Here is a 17,272-nt window from a genome sequence, read left to right as displayed (position 1 = left end):
AACACAGAGTAATGTCATGTTATCCCAAGCAGCAATGTGAGCTAATGGCACAAAACACACCTTAATGTAACCCCAAGACACAGACAACAGGTAGTTGACTTCAGGCATTTTGGACCCTGTTTTTCCCTCCCTACAGGACAGAGAGCCAGCAGCAGCAACGGCCGTAGCAGCACTGTAATCCACCGCGGTAAAATAGAGCGAGGCAGATGAACGGGATTCCTTTAGTGCTAAAAAAAAACAAAAACAAATCTCTCCTCTTCTCTGCTCCCTTGGTGTTGTGGCTCAACGGCTAATAGAACAGCTCGATGAAGATGACTGGTCGCTCTCTCTCTCAGCAGACGTCTCAGTGAGGGTCTCCATGTCTGGGTAAGAAGAGAGGGGAGCAGGCTAGGTGTTGTAGCCAGGGTAAGGAGCTCCGTCTTGGGCTAGGAGATCCACAGAGCTGGGCGGCAGCTGGAGCTATGAGCTAGATCTGAGCCAGGGGGGGCTCTGAGCACTGCTTAATAATAGACAAGGGGAGGAGGGAAAATACACTGGGATGGAGAGAGGACTAGGAGAAGAACTGCGATGCTCATCTGACTGGAGTGTGTGTGTGGGGGGGGCTTCCTCTGCTGTATTCATCTAACCCCACTCTCACTGCTGCAGCTCTCTCCCTCCCTCCATTTCTCTCTCTCTCGGTCCCCCCCCCCCCCCCTGCTTTTAGTCTACCATCCTCAGCAACATGCTGCACACACCGCACATGATTTGACAGCGGAGCAAAGCAGAGCGGAGGGGGGGGGGGGGGGCCCAGCAGCACAGCCCGGCAGTGCGGAGGGGTAGGAATGGGAGCCAGGGATACAGGATACAGGAGCTCTCTTCTTCTCTATCCTCCTCTCCTCTCTTCCCCCTCCTCTCCTCTGCAGCCCTACCACTGCAGATAACCCACTTCCCTCCTCCCTGACATAAGCAAGGATGAGGAAAGCCTCTATTTCTTATCTGTCTGCCAGAGGACCACAGACTAGTGCTGCCATTCAGCCATTTTTTAATACAGTATTTGGGGGATTGCATGTATAAATGTACCTTACGCAGTAGTGGGGGAAATGAAAAGGAAGGGCACAGTTTCTCTCTTTCTATTGCCTGACATGTGTCAGCAGGACCACAGTGGCTGTTCATTATCCACAGCCCATAATAACATGAGAGGTTGTCAGGGTATCCGTGGCAGGTTATTTTTACACAACTGTGGAGTGAGAGAAAAGCGAGAGAAAACACCAAAGAGAGAGAATGGTAGATAATTGCATCCTTCACCAATTTGGGTTGACATCAGATCAGCCCCCAACTCTCTCTCTCTCTCCCTCTTTCCTCCACTCTGTCTGTGTACGCCAATTACCAGAACATCCCAACGCCATGGCAACAGTGTCACGTGACCAGAGAGAGTGGTGCGGCTGGCTGGCTGCTGTTTCAGCGAGAGGTTTCCCCCTCCGAACACTAGCGAGGCAGCCCCGCCATCACGAGGACACACCAGTGGTTCAACCGCTGAGTGAAAAGCACTAGTTCCTCCACTCTTTCATTCCACCTCTCCCTCACTCTCAGCCACTTACATGTCAATTTCTCTCCCTGCTGCCACTTCCCAACAGTGTCATTAATCTTGGTCTCTCTCTCCCTCCTACGATCAATGGGGTTGGCTGCCCTTGGAGGAGCAGATGGAAACAGACAGGCAAAGGCCGGAGGCCATCCGCAAAAAGCTATCATTTCAACTGGCTGTGTAATTGGGATGCGTGTTATTTGAAATGGAACCAGGCCTATTCAGGAAGACCTATAGTTTCAGTTCTCTTTCCTCCTCGGCTTCTCATTGCTTGTCGTGAAACGATCCCCCAGTACGGCGAGAGGACTGTGAAACTGAGTGTTCTCGTGTAAGCGCTCGTCTGTAGGACACGGCAGGCAAAACCTTCCCAGGAGTCTCCGATGAGCGAGCGGAGCACCGCGCTGGGAATGACGGGGCGAGAGATCAAAGATGATCCTCCTGTTGCAGAGACGGGCGAACCAGAGAAGGGGAGGAGGGGGGTGGCGGAAAGGAAGACAAAAAATATATATAAAAAATGAGAAGAAGCCCTCGTTATATAATACACTGCATACGACATAATATGAGGACTATAACAGCCGGGGGACGTCTCTGCGAGGTGGGGGAGAAAGGAAGAACCACAGCTAAAACTGCCGCCTCCGCTCATCAGGACTCAACAACAGCTCTGCTGAACACATCCCTGTACCATATACACACCCCAGCCCATATACACACCCTAGCCCATATACACACCCCAGCCCATATACACACCCCAGCCCATATACACACACCCCAGCCCATATACACACCCCAGCCCATATACACACACCCCAGCCCATATACACACACACCCAGCCCATATACACACCCCAGCCCATATACACACCCCAGCCCATACACACCCCAGCCCAGCCCATACACACCCCAGCCCATATACACACCCCAGCCCATACACACACCCCAGCCCATACACACCCCAGCCCATATACACACCCTAGCCCATATACACACCCTAGCCCATATACACACCCCCATATACACACCCCAGCCCATATACACACACCCCAGCCCATACACACCCCAGCCCATATACACACCCCAGCCCATATACACACCCCAGCCCATATACACATCCCTGTACCATAAACACACCCCAGCCCATATACACACCCCAGCCCATATACACACCCCAGCCCATATACACATCCCTGTACCATATACACACCCCAGCCCATATACACACCCCAGCCCATACACACACCCCAGCCCATATACACACCCCAGCCCATATACACACCCCAGCCCATATACACACCCCAGCCATATATAGCCCACACCCCAGCCCATATACACACCCCAGCCCATATACACACCCCAGCCCATATACACATCCCTGCCCATACACACCCCAGCCCATATACACACCCCAGCCCATATACACACCCCAGCCCATATACACACCCCAGCCCATATACACACCCCAGCCCATATACACACCCCAGCCCATATACACACCCCAGCCCATATACACATACACACCCCAGGCCATATACACACCCCAGCCCATATACACACCCCAGCCCATATACACACCCCAGCCCATATACACACCCCAGCCCATATACACATCCCTGTACCATATACACACCCCAGCCCATATACACACCCCAGCCCATACACACACCTCCGCCCATATACACACCCCAGCCCATATACACACCCCAGCCCATATACACACCCCAGCCCATATACACACCCCAGCCCATATACACACCCCAGCCCATACAACCCTCTGTGTGTGCTGCATCCCTACTGCATCTCTCCCCCTCCTCCCCTCTCTCTCAGTGCTGATCTGTTTAGGTATCCACCACCCAAGGTTGTCTCTATGAATCTCTACGAGCTGACTGTAAATGAGAATGACAGTTGATGTCAATATTTGAAGAGCTGAGTGTTGACGCTTCATTCAGATATGCTGTGGCCTCTGACACAGAGAATGGGCTCAGAGAGGTCTGTCGGAAGCTCTCTCTCTCTTCTCGCTCTCTACTCTAATCTTCGGTCTCTCACCCCCCTGCCTCCCTCCCCTCTAGCCGCAAGGGGTGGGGGAGCTCCAGCAGGGAGCTGCTGTGTTTCCCAGAAGCCTTTGCAGCAGAGCCAGTATAGAACTGAATGGTGATGGCATTTCGTTGTGAAAAAAGTCCCTCCATTCAGATTTGATCCTATAGGACAGGACACAGTGGATAGCAGTCAGGCATACCGACAGGCAGACAGACCGACAGGCAGGCAGATAGACAGACAATCAGGCAGACAGACCGACAGGCAGGCAGACAGACCGACCGACCGACAGGCAGACAGACCGACAGGCAGGCAGGCAGACAGACAGGCAATCAGGCAGGCGGGAAGACAGGCAGACAGGCAGGCAGACAGACAGACAGACAGACAGACAGGCAGGCAGACAGACAGGCAGGCAGGCAGGCGGGAAGACCGGCAGACAGGCAGGCAGACAGACAGACAGGCAGGCGGGAAGACCGGCAGATAGGTCTTGTGGCATCTTTTGAAATGACTTGAGTTTATAACACCACTGATGGCCACAGAGGATCTCCAAACTCAAAATGTAATTTCATGTCCTCTTTCCGCCACTAGTGGACACTGTGTCCTCATATTGTCAGCTGAACAGACTAACAGTTAGTCCACTGCTTAACTTCTCGGCTAAGTTAACATTGTTGAATTTGACACTCCTTCCATAGAAGTGAAAATATGACTCCTGCTCAAATTGGGAATTTGTAGAGTAAAATAGCACGGTTTTATCAAACGTCACGCAATAGTCTGATTTTAATTGCACACGACTTCAGTGCCAGGTAATCTTATTAAATTGCGCTTGATTCCCCGGCTTTGGCAAACATATGGCGCACAGGGATTACACAGTGGTTATGATGGGGTAACATACCTGGGGTAACATAGACAGTGACAAGTGTTTCCTCAGGGACGAGGGCAGTAAGCTTAGAGACCAACCCCACAGAGCCTGAATCCACACTACCTCTGACGACTCACAAGCGACTGGCTCTGGCTGCGATGGCAACGTGTGTCTGTTTGTGTGTGTGCGTGCGTAAGCGTGTCTGCACATAGGCATGCCGTCATTAGCCCACAAACAATATCATCAGAGGAATTGGCGAACTGCATGATACAAGAGAAAAGGGGGAAATAGATGATTAAAGAGAACAAGAGAGGCGGAACAAATAAAGAAACAACGAGGCAAATCACTCAAATCTGATACCGGGTTGAATGTCCCGTCAGTGAGCTCCGGGTGGTTTTCACTCCGGGTGGCAGCCCCATCTCAACCTACGGAGAGCTCCGGGTGGTTTTCACTCCGGGTGGTTTTCACCATCTCAACCTACAGAGAGATCTGTTAGATACGCTGCACTAAACCCTCATCGTGGCCTTTAGACGTAGGAGTTCAACACCGCCGCCTCACCGTATTCAGATGTCAACTCTTTCACAAACCTGACAAGAAACCACCTCATGGCTCACGGGGGCATTGGCAGGTGGTATTAGCAAGAGATGGAAGCACCACGTATCGAGCAGGCCACTTTCCTCGTTCACTCAACAACTTGGTTTGGAGACATGCAGATTCTCCGGATAAACGGAATGATGGAGGACATTTCAGAGAACAACAGCAACAATGTCCTTGAAGCTAGAATCCTTGTTACGTCTATTTTCTTTTTCTTTTTTTAGTTCAAACTGTTGTACCCAATCCGAACCCAAAATAGAAGCTTGTCTTACTTCAATTTTTGTATACAAAGTAAATGCAAGCAAACACTGTATAGCCTCAAAACATAGTTCAAACGACCATTTTGATATCATGGATGATCAGTGATTGGTAGCGTAACTCTTGCTTTGAATTATTTGAGAATGGGTACATTTCTCCACAACCATCCCTAATCTTTTTTTTTTTTTTTTTTTTTACCTAATGGTGGGGTGACGGCTTTGTTATTCTATCAATTAAGGAATTCAGATTGAAATATATTCCATGAACATTGAAAAGCTAAAGTAAACTTTAAGCATCTCCAGGCAAACAGCTGTCTCACAACTCTCAAAAGGACTCAAAAGGTCTACGTTAATATTTCACTGATAAAAATGTATCAGTGAACACTGAAAGCCATAGCACAGAAACTCAACTGACAGACCCACAACGACTCTATCTGCAGGGCACTGGCAGCCCAATTCAGACAAAGCATCCACGGCTGCAGCTCTGACCAGTGGTGCGCTCTGCTGTCGTCAGTCCAGTCATGACAAAGGACCAGCATTACATCCATTTATATTGGTGTACTTCTCAAAATCTTACCAAATAGCCCAAGTGTACACAAAGTATAATTATAAAGACTTGCAGGCAGAGAAATAACTTTCCCCAAGACTTGGTTAAAAGCAGCATAAAATAAAACTCAACTCGGCATAGGCCTACCATACAGCAATGGCAAAACCCCAAAGCAACCGCATATGATGCGAAAAAGAACTTAAGTCTTCAGTATGAATACGCCAATAGATTTCCACCCCAAAATAGATCAGAAAAGTCCACTTAAAAGCTTCAAAATAGGAAAAAGCTTCAACAAGTAACCAATTCCAAAAGAATTCGAACTTTACCTTTCTCCAACCGTTAAGTTTCCCTAACTTTCTCTCTTTCTTTTCCAGGCAGCAGGCTCCCATCTTGTGTGTATGAGCAGCTTGGTTGGGTTTAGTCCTGCAGAGTGCCGGGGCTCGCGGAAGCAGCGTCTGTATGTACTGAAACTGTGAGTAAGGGCCAAGCCTCAGACTCTGACGTGGGGAGGGTGAGGAAACGCGATAGCTCTACTGACTCACTTTGAGTTGGGTGCTCGGACTTGCCTACTCTTATCGCGAGGGAGCTGGGTGTGTGAGTGCGTGTGTAACTTCTGCTCAACGCACACGCACACACACTCACACTCTTGGGTAGTTCTGCCTCTCTCCCCCTGACAGTCTACTGCCTGTTCTCTAACCCAGAGTTGCAGCAGCCAGCATCAGGGTAGCATTGTTTACACTGTCAGTAACAATGCTAACAATATCATGATCATTCTGATAATCCCGTTGTCAGTCCAAACAGTGCGTTTCCTTGAAAAGCAGATTCAAAATATATAAAATGATAACCTACCTCTCCTGATTTGACCTATTGAAACTAATAGAGGTGAGAGTTTGAAACACTGACTCGGGGGGGGGGGGGGGGAGGAACAGTCAAACTTCTAATTGTTCTTGACTCCTACACAGAAGATGCAAGTCTGAGCAAGGGCACATCACTTACAGGCAATGCGATACAGTCATAGAGCCAGACAGACAGACACGGACAAAGTTCGATGCACTTATACCCTGGGTGTTTTACCAGAATCAGTCTAAAATGTCATAACTGAAGACTTTCACCGCCCTTTACTTAGGTTTCAAATGCTGTCACATCTTGAAGAATGTTGCCTCCCAACGTCATCTGAAACCGTATTCTAAGACACATTTTGGATTCTCTTCGTGACAGTGAATGCAGCTGGCATCATGCTCAATGCTACTCTGTGAAAGTTGTCTACGTTAAAAAATACACTTCAGTGTCCAGTATAAGCAAGGCAAAGGAGACGGTCATGATCAAGTGTCTCGACCACGCCCAGCGACGGGTCAATGGGGTCAGTGGGGTATCTAACGGTACAGAAACAATGGATTTTAAGATAACCTCTCCCCACCGTGTGTTGGACTAAGGCTCTGGCCTATGAGTGGCTTATGTTATCTTATCTCTCATCACAATGGCCCAAATAATGGCCAAAGCAGAACCAGTATGGCCCTCAGGGCAGCACAGGGAGATTCCTTTGAAGACAGGGAACTGAATCAGCACAGGGAGAATCCTCTGAAGACAGGGAACTGAATCAGCACAGGGAGATTCATCTGAAGACAAAAACTGAATCAGCACAGGGAGATTCCTCCGAAGACAAAAACTGAATCAGCACAGGGAGAATCCTCTGAAGACAGGGAACTGAATCAACACAGGGAGAATCATCTGAAGACAGGGAACTGAATCAACACAGGGAGAATCCTCTGAAGACAGGGAACTGAATCAACACAGGGAGAATCCTCTGAAGGCAGGGAACTGAATCAACACAGGGAGATTCATCCGAAGTCAGGGAACTGAATCAACACAGGGAGATTCCTCCGAAGACAGGGAACTGAATCAACACAGGGACATTCCTCCGAAGTCAGGGAACTGAATCAACACAGGGAGATTCATCTGAAGTCAGGGAACTGAATCAACACAGGGAGATTCATCTGAAGTCAGGGAACTGAATCAGCACAGGGAGATTCATCTGAAGTCAGGGAACTGAATCAGCACAGGGAGATTCATCTGAAGTCAGGGAACTGAATCAGCACAGGGAGATTCATCTGAAGTCAGGGAACTGAATCAGCACAGGGAGATTCCTCTGAAGTCAGGGAACTGAATCAACGCAGGGAGATTCCTCTGAAGACAAAAACTGAATCAGCACAGGGAGATTCCTCTGAAGGCAGGGAACTGAATCAACACAGGGAGATTCATCTGAAGTCAGGGAACTGAATCAGCACAGGGAGATTCATCTGAAGTCAGGGAACTGAATCAACACAAGGAGATTCCTCTGAAGACAGGGAACTGAATCAGCACAGGGAGATTCATCTGAAGTCAGGGAACTGAATCAACACAAGGAGATTCCTCTGAAGACAAAAACTGAATCAACACAAGGAGATTCCTCTGAAGACAGGGAACTGAATCAACACAGGGAGATTCATCTGAAGTCAGGGAACTGAATCAGCACAGGGAGATTCATCTGAAGTCAGGGAACTGAATCAGCACAGGGAGATTCATCTGAAGTCAGAGAACTGAATCAACACAAGGAGATTCCTCTGAAGACAGGGAACTGAATCAACACAGGGAGATTCATCTGAAGTCAGGGAACTGAATCAACACAGGGAGATTCATCTGAAGTCAGGGAACTGAATCAGCACAGGGAGATTCATCTGAAGTCAGGGAACTGAATCAACACAAGGAGATTCCTCTGAAGACAGGGAACTGAATCAGCACAGGGAGATTCATCTGAAGTCAGGGAACTGAATCAACACAAGGAGATTCCTCTGAAGACAAAAACTGAATCAACACAAGGAGATTCCTCTGAAGACAGGGAACTGAATCAACACAGGGAGATTCATCTGAAGTCAGGGAACTGAATCAGCACAGGGAGATTCATCTGAAGTCAGGGAACTGAATCAGCACAGGGAGATTCATCTGAAGTCAGAGAACTGAATCAACACAAGGAGATTCCTCTGAAGACAGGGAACTGAATCAACACAGGGAGATTCATCTGAAGTCAGGGAACTGAATCAGCACAGGGAGATTCATCTGAAGTCAGGGAACTGAATCAACACAAGGAGATTCCTCTGAAGACAGGGAACTGAATCAACACAGGGAGATTCATCTGAAGTCAGGGAACTGAATCAGCACAGGGAGATTCATCTGAAGTCAGGGAACTGAATCAACGCAGGGAGATTCATCTGAAGTCAGGGAACTGAATCAACACAAGGAGATTCCTCTGAAGTCAGGGAACTGAATCAGCACAGGGAGATTCCTCCGAAGTCAGGGAACTGAATCAACGCAGGGAGATTCCTCTGAAGACAAAAACTGAATCAGCACAGGGAGATTCCTCTGAAGGCAGGGAACTGAATCAACACAGGGAGATTCATCTGAAGTCAGGGAACTGAATCAGCACAGGGAGATTCATCTGAAGTCAGGGAACTGAATCAACACAAGGAGATTCCTCTGAAGACAGGGAACTGAATCAGCACAGGGAGATTCATCTGAAGTCAGGGAACTGAATCAACACAAGGAGATTCCTCTGAAGTCAGGGAACTGAATCAGCACAGGGAGATTCATCTGAAGACAAAAACTGAATCAGCACAGGGAGATTCATCTGAAGTCAGGGAACTGAATCAGCACAGGGAGATTCATCTGAAGTCAGGGAACTGAATCAACACAGGGAGATTCATCTGAAGTCAGGGAACTGAATCAACACAGGGAGATTCATCTGAAGTCAGGGAACTGAATCAGCACAGGGAGATTCATCTGAAGTCAGGGAACTGAATCAGCACAGGGAGATTCCTCCGAAGTCAGGGAACTGAATCAACACAGGGAGATTCCTCCGAAGTCAGGGAACTGAATCAGCACAGGAATATACACTATGTGAAAGATTCAGGGATATTCTGAAGACTGAATCAGAACAGTTTGAATCAGCATCCATCAGTGACTCCTCCCTCAGTCTGTCTGGCGCCCAGTCATTCAGTCTGTCCATGTGACTGTTTAGGCTGGGACGGCTTCTCAGTCTGGCTCGTGTGTTTCTTGTTTTTGGCTTTTTTTCAACCAAGGTGAATGAGTTTGAATCAATAATCTGTCAGTTGTTCAGTGTCTGTTGAGTGACTAAACCTCATTTGCCCAGCGACAATAACTTTCTAAGTCTGTATTGTCTGTCAGTTAGTCAGTCCCTATGAAATGTGTGTGTGTGTGTGTGTGTGTGTGTGTGTGTGTGCGCGCGCGCGCGCGTGTGTGTGTGTGTGTGTGTGTGTGTGTGTGTGTGTGTGTGTGTGTGTGTGTGTGCATGCAAGCTCCTCCATTGTCTTTAGTAAAAGTCCCTTCTGTCCTGCGTGTGTCCTGATGACGTCAGCAATGGGCCAAATAAACAGGGCCATTAACCCTGCCCCAAGGCATTCTGGGAGGTCTATTGTAGTCTGGTCTGAGCGGGTACCAGGAAGGAGACAGGAAGACAGTCACACAGTCCAAGGGTCCTAGGCATCTCTTTTATTTTCGGGACATTTCTGGACTTTTTGGGGAGTAAAAATGTGTGACCATAAAAGAAAAATCATAGTTTCTCTAACCCTAAACATAACACTAACCCTACTCCTTAACCCCTAATACCCTAAACTTAACCCCAAAACCCTAACCTAACTGCTAGGACATTTGGGTCCTGATAAGGTAGGAAGACACACACACACACATTCTCCTTTTACCCAAAGACGCAAACACTCTCTTGCTATGAAATTGCAAACATGAAAACATGAAATTGCATTGAATTGAGCAGGACATCTTTGTATGGAAAATTGCACATTGTTTCTGTGAGATACGGTGGTTAACTAACTTGCAAACAAATATGCAGCTGATTTGCACATGAGCATGTAACAATCAAAGAACAGTCTGGAAACAACTTTTACAGCCTCTCGCCTCTATTCTTTCAATGTCCACTGATCTTCTTCCACCACACAGAACTAAAACACAGAGCTTTGGTGTTACAGGTGTCACATTACTGTATGCCCTTGAAAAAACTAAACTATCACTAAAACACAGAGCTTTGGTGTTACAGGTGTCACATTACTGTATGCCCTTGAAAAAACTAAACTATCACTAAAACACAGAGCTTTGGTGTTACAGGTGTCACATTACTGTATGCCCTTGAAAAAACTAAACTATCACTAAAACACAGAGCTTTGGTGTTACAGGTGTCACATTACTGTATGCCCTTGAAAAAACTAAACTATCACTAAAACACAGAGCTTTGGTGTTACAGGTGTCACATTACTGTATGCCCTTGAAAAAACTAAAATCACTAAAAACAGAGTGAAGGTGTCACATTACTGTATGCCCTTGAAAAAAACTAAACTATCACTAAAACACAAGCTTTGGTGTTACAGGTGTCATTACTGTATGCCCTTGAAAAAACTAAACTATCACTAAAACACAGATTCAAAGGTGTCAAATGTATGGGTTTGAAAAAATAAACATGAACAAGTGAATTTGCTAGGGCTGTCAAACGATTCAAAATGTAAATCGGGTTTATCGCAGGATTTGCTGTGATTAATCGCAAATTCATAATTGGCTCAAATTGAGCTGTAATTTAAGATATTTTATACAAAAAGCGTGACAAGAATATTGCCGTTTTGATTTTGTCCAAAGTAAACGGTTAGCAAAATCTGGTACATTGATAAGCTCTTTCTTTAACAAAAAAAAGTCGACTTCTTTCGACGTCACATTGTTGTTTTGATAAAAAATGATGTATTTTGAAAGCTTCCAGACATTGTGATAAGAAATAGGTGCACCACAGTAACTGACAGCGCTCATTTTTAACACGGAGCGCTAGCTACCCTGTTCTTTTCTCTGGGCTTCCTCCAGCATTCACTGACCAACGTATGAAGAAGAAAGGCGTGTGCCTGCAGCGGTTACAGCCCGAACGGACGGCTCAGAAATACCATTTTAAAATCATTATTTTTAACACACTTGAATAATTCTACTCTGTTTGGCTAAGTTACCTTTTCACAGAATGGCATTGCAGAATTTGCAATTCCACACGTGGAAACATTACTACTGACACGTGTTAACCTTTTCCACACGTGGAAACATTACTACTGACACGTGTTAACCTTTTCCACACGTGGAAACATTACTACTGACACGTGTTAACCTTTTCACACGTGGAAACATTACTACTGACACGTGTTAACCTTTTCCACACGTGAGAAGAACAACATTTCACCACCACATGTGAACATGCAATTCCACATGTGAAAGTGGGATTTTCACATGTGAAGTTCTCTGACATGTGAAACTGCAAATGAGATTTTCACGTGATCGATTTTCAAATGTGAAACAGCACATTTCACATGTGCAACTGAGGTGAAAACATGGTTTTTTCTTCTCACGTGAAAAAGTGGTGTAAACACCATATTTAAAAACGTGAAAACATGGTTTCACCTGAAATTTGACGTGTTTTCTTTTGTAAGGCTTGCGTACACAACTTGTCCTTTAGCGAAAAAGACTACATAAGATCACATGGTGAACTGCAGACCCAAGTGCACTACAGACATGAAGAGGCCTGCAAGCCCATAACACCTACTGTCCACTATTCACAAGCACATACTGTAAAAACACAAGCATGAAAGGGACCATGCGGGGTACGTATTGTAGAAGCACACCGCTGACCCCCCTGGTTGGCACTGTTGTCAAGAAATAGCAATACACTTTCAAAACCACCCAGCAACTTCATTTCCCGTTCGTGGTTCCAACGGGGGGGAAAACCAAAACAAGTCACAATCTAAATCCGCTGTTTGATTTAGGATCCTGAAGGTACATTATATACGGCATCTAGTTGCCAGCTCCTTCAAGACAATGCAACAGCGGTTGAAAGCAAGCTTGAAGGTTTATATACTGTAGGTCTACAGGGGGTTTCAAAATTAAGATATCTGTCAAAATGCTCTTGTAAGGTGCAGGGGTGCCCCTTGCAGCACATACAGATTCACAGACGGCTGCTCTTCGAAACCAGCTTAGCAGTGGCTGTCGACTTGAAGGGCAGAGGTACAGAGGCTGTGTATCGTTTATACAGGGAGTTTGAGTCTTACCTTATTGGAGGCCATGTCACTGACAGAGCGGTAGGTCTGGATGGTCTCCAGCTGGTCCAGGCACCAGTCCAGCTCCTCCATGGTCTCCATAGCCAGCTTCTGGTACGACTCATCTGTCAACAGGCACACAGACATAAGGCAGTAGTCAGCAGGGTATGGAGGGGAAGGGCGAGGTGAGAGAGGCTGGTAGGGCGGCTGCTGCGTGGCGGCCGGGCCCGGTGGTGGCAGAGGCAGAGGGGGCACACGGCCACAATGCTCTTTCATCATGAGCAAGGCTAACACTGAGGCTAACAGCTAATGGCCGAAAGGCTAGCGCTAACAGCTAGTGGTGAACTCTAGAGAGAGCAGAGTGGGACGCCACAGTTGCTGCACTCTCTCTCTCTCTCAAACTCTGTTACTGGCTCGCTCACTGGCTGACTGAGGTTGTTTGTTTCTTTCAGCTACTCTCGCTCAGATGCACTGCACAGTCCCCCCCAACTCATTTACATAAACCATCTTTTAGAGCAGGAAACCGGACCCCTCTCAGGAGAACAGACACCTCCAGACTCATACTCGGTCCCATCATAAACTATCTCGCACTTTGCACACCAAAGGACATGTGATACATCTCCGCATAACAGATACAAATACAACAGAAACGTCAAACACTTTATATAGAGCGCCAAACGTTCGTAAAAGCCGAACCATGGATTAATTCAGGGAGTCTCCAAGTTAGACACAGTCAGTGCTGGGAGACATTGGGCCAGAGAGGAGGAGAGGAGGGGGTGTTGGGGTGGTGGGGGAAGGGTGATGTGTTGCCCTCTCTCAGACACACACAGAGTAGCCTTGTGCTCAGTGCTCGACTGTGTGGTTCGACTGTGTGTTCTGGGTCTCCTAGCTGCCGAGGCACAACATAGCGTACTGCAGCAGACCCGCGGTAGTGCCGACCTTAGCGTGGCCGCGTAGAATGTTACCCCCGCTCTGATCTCCCAGCCTTCAAAGGGGAGCGAATGTTTGCTCACCAAAACATGAGAGATACAGGGACATTATAGCATTCTCCCGGCCTGTTGCAGAGAGAGGAGACGAGAGAGACTGAGGCCGCCGGCTGTTTGCAAACTCAATCAATCCTTTCCTCTGTAAGGCTGGAGGCTGGGCTGGGGTAAACCCTGGAGTGGAGTACTCGAAGGTTGGAGAAATATGGGGGACTCTGGTACTGTATGTCAATATTCTCCCACACAGCACTGCTCTCAATACACGTGATGCACTATGTTAATATACTGGATGCCACTATATTAGATGTCACTATTTTTCTCTCATGGGTCTGTCTGCAGGCTTACAGTGTTCTGTGTACAGGCTACAGTGTCTTGTCCATGTAAGACGTAATGTGGCTGTGGATATGACTTTGTACAGTAGTGGTCAGTCCCCCAAATCTGCATCTCCACCCAATCCCACTTCTTTGCCTTATAGAAGACCCCGTTTTGGCCGCAAACCAAGGTCAGGCCAGGTCAGCCTCAATCAGTCAGTTCATCTGTGGTGGGGAAGCCATGATGGGATAAAATGGCACAAATATACACAGAGATTTGATCATTTGTAAACATGCTTACTGTAAATGAGCTCGCCAGAAAGCCGACAACTGGGTCAAAAGGTGAGCTATGAAAGTGTACACAGGAGCGTAACACACGTCAATAACAGAAACAATAAAGCCTGACGTGTATCCACAGTCCCTTCTATAACTGACAAGATTTTATTTGTTGCTTTCACTTGTGTGACTACAAACGGTGACGTCGGTTACTCAAGTACACATATATGTGTTGCTATACTGATAAAACAACATTTGAGTTGTTTTGCAGTTACATGGGTGACATTTTGATTTGGCGTTCCATATTCCATAAGGTAAATTGGACAGTTCCGTGAGAGTTTGGTGGTATTTTCCCTCCACTGAGGTTAGTGTGATGTTTTTGAGCGCTATAAAATCCTTTCCCTGACTGGCTGGTCTAGTCTGGGGTAGGGATGAGCTGGCACAGCCTATAGGCTGGTCTGGTCTGACATCAGTGGGTCTGGGCTGGGGAGGCAGCTGTGAAAAGGCCCAGTAAGTCTAACTTACCACATACACGTAAGAGTTGGGGTTTTCACCACCTCTCCTCCTCACACACACTCTCACACAGTCACAAGGAACACTCTGATCACAATCCCAGACACATCTGGCCTGCAGGGGCCAACAGCCAGGAAACACACACTCGCAGAACCAACTCACACACGCACACACACACACACACACATTCACAGCACCAGTCTGTAAGTTTGGACACATCTACTCATTCAAGGGTTTTTTCTTTCTTTCTTTTTTACAATTTTCTACATTGTATAATAATAGTGAAGACATCAACGCTATGAAATAAGACATATGGAATCATGTAGTAACCAAAAAAGTGTTAAACAAATCAAAATATATTTAAAAAAAATTGTAGCCAGAAGACCAGCATCCCGGAGTCGCCTCCTCACTGTTGACGATGAGACTGGTGTTTTGCCGGTGCTATTTAATGAAGCTGCCAGTTGAGGACTTGTGAGACGTCTGTTTCTCAAACCAGACACTCTAATGTACTTGTCCTCTTGCTCAGTTGTGCCCCTGGGGCCTCCCACTCCTCTTTCTATTCTGGTTAGAGCCAGTTTGCGCTGTCCTGTGAAGGGAGTAGTACACAGCGTTGTACGAGATCTTCAGTTTCTTGGTAATTTATCGCATGGTTCTCAGAACAAGAATAGACTGACGAGTTTCAGAAGAAAGTTCTTTGTTTCTGGCCATTTTGAGCCTGTAATCGAACCCACAAATGCTGATGCTCCAGATACTCAACTAGTCAAAAGAAGGCCAGTTTTATTGCTTCTTTAATCAGAACAACGGTTTTCAGCTGTGCTAACATAATTGCAAAAGGGTTTTCTAATGATCAATTAGCCTTTTAAATGATAAACTTGGATTAGCTAACACAACGTTCCATTGGAACACAGGAGTGATGGTTGCTGATAATGGGCCTCTGTACGCCTAAGTAGATTTTCCGTAAAAAATCAGCCGTTTCCAGCTACAATAGTAATTTACAACATTGACAATGTCTACACTGTATTTCTGATCAATTTGATGTTATTTTAATGGACAGAAAATGTGATTTTCTTTCAAAAACAAGGACATTTTTAAGTGACCCCAAACTTTTGAACGGTAGTATAACATACAGAGGCACACACTCACCAACAGTTGATTAAGACTCAAATACTGTACATACTGTATATACTTAGGCACAAAAACTTGAGTGCAAACATAAAACCTCATCCTAACAAGCAGTTGAACATCCAAGCAGACAGAGAGGATAGATCTAGATAAGGAAACTACGTCAGGTGAGCGAGGAAAGATCTCTTGCGCTCATCTTTCCTCTCTCATCATTCTCAAAACGGAACTTCCAGCCACATATCATGTTCTCCCAGAATCTCTCTCTCTCTCTCTGTGTGTGTGTGTGTATTCAGACCCTTTGACTTCTTCCACATTTTGTTGTGTTACAGACTGGGGTGAAAGTAAAGTGGTAAGGTCTGGTACGCCGTACCGGTAAAACGTGAGCCTATCACAATGAATACATGTCCAAAAACGATAGGCTATTACACCATCATTTAACATTGCTGCATGTCAGCCGCATGAAAAAAAATGAACGAATGGACTGAAAACCGGGTGTTGTATGCTCCAAATTGCGTTATGGTTTGAGGGGAACACTTACATCTTGTCAAGGCGGAGATGAGAGACGCTCAAGGACAAGGCGGAGATGAGGCGCGAGTGGACAACAGTGGACGCCTCAGTTCAGGCTACAAGTGTAAGCTTAATGACAGCAGTTCATTACACTACACGTTACGGTGTTTGTAACGGATGTCTCTTTCCATTCATCGGTTGCACAGTGCACTGTTGGGGTTTGGATGCTTAAATTATTTTGTGAGTGAACGAATGTAGCCAGCTGGAGCGCCTTTGTTAAGTCATTGTTTGACAATCAGATGAAAACATAATCATGCGCTGCGTTAAAAGTCATAGGCGGCATGTCCATAAGGCTAGAGGAAGCTATACTTTCCCTAAAGTAAATTGAATTTCCAAAATGATATAGCCTAATTAACGTACTCCTGTCTATACAGAAATACATACAAATCATTCAAAATAGGTTACTACACCAGAAAGCGTGATTTGGCCACAGAGGATCATTAGCGGTAGATTCTTTTAAATCGCATAGCCAACAGTCGGAAGAGCCCGCAATTTGGGCAGCGTGCGCTGCAAATACCAAATAGATGATTGTTATG

At 46.5% G+C, this 17,272-nt stretch overlaps 1 protein-coding gene across 1 annotated transcript in view; it reads right to left on the bottom strand.

The window, feature by feature from the left end:
• LOC115145347 (3',5'-cyclic-AMP phosphodiesterase 4B-like) overlaps positions 1 to 17,272 on the bottom strand; it is a 111,370-nt gene that overhangs the window by 10,327 nt on the left and 83,771 nt on the right. Inside the window, exon 6 of the mRNA XM_065003207.1 lies at positions 12,977 to 13,089. Within this exon, the coding sequence (XP_064859279.1) occupies positions 12,977 to 13,089 (113 nt within the window). The remainder of the gene's footprint in view (positions 1 to 12,976; positions 13,090 to 17,272) is intronic.

This window comes from Oncorhynchus nerka, linkage group LG17 (assembly GCF_034236695.1).
Source record: "Oncorhynchus nerka isolate Pitt River linkage group LG17, Oner_Uvic_2.0, whole genome shotgun sequence".
In the NCBI taxonomy this organism is placed as follows: Eukaryota; Metazoa; Chordata; class Actinopteri; order Salmoniformes; family Salmonidae; genus Oncorhynchus; species Oncorhynchus nerka.
This window is presented reverse-complemented; position numbering and strand designations above follow the sequence as displayed.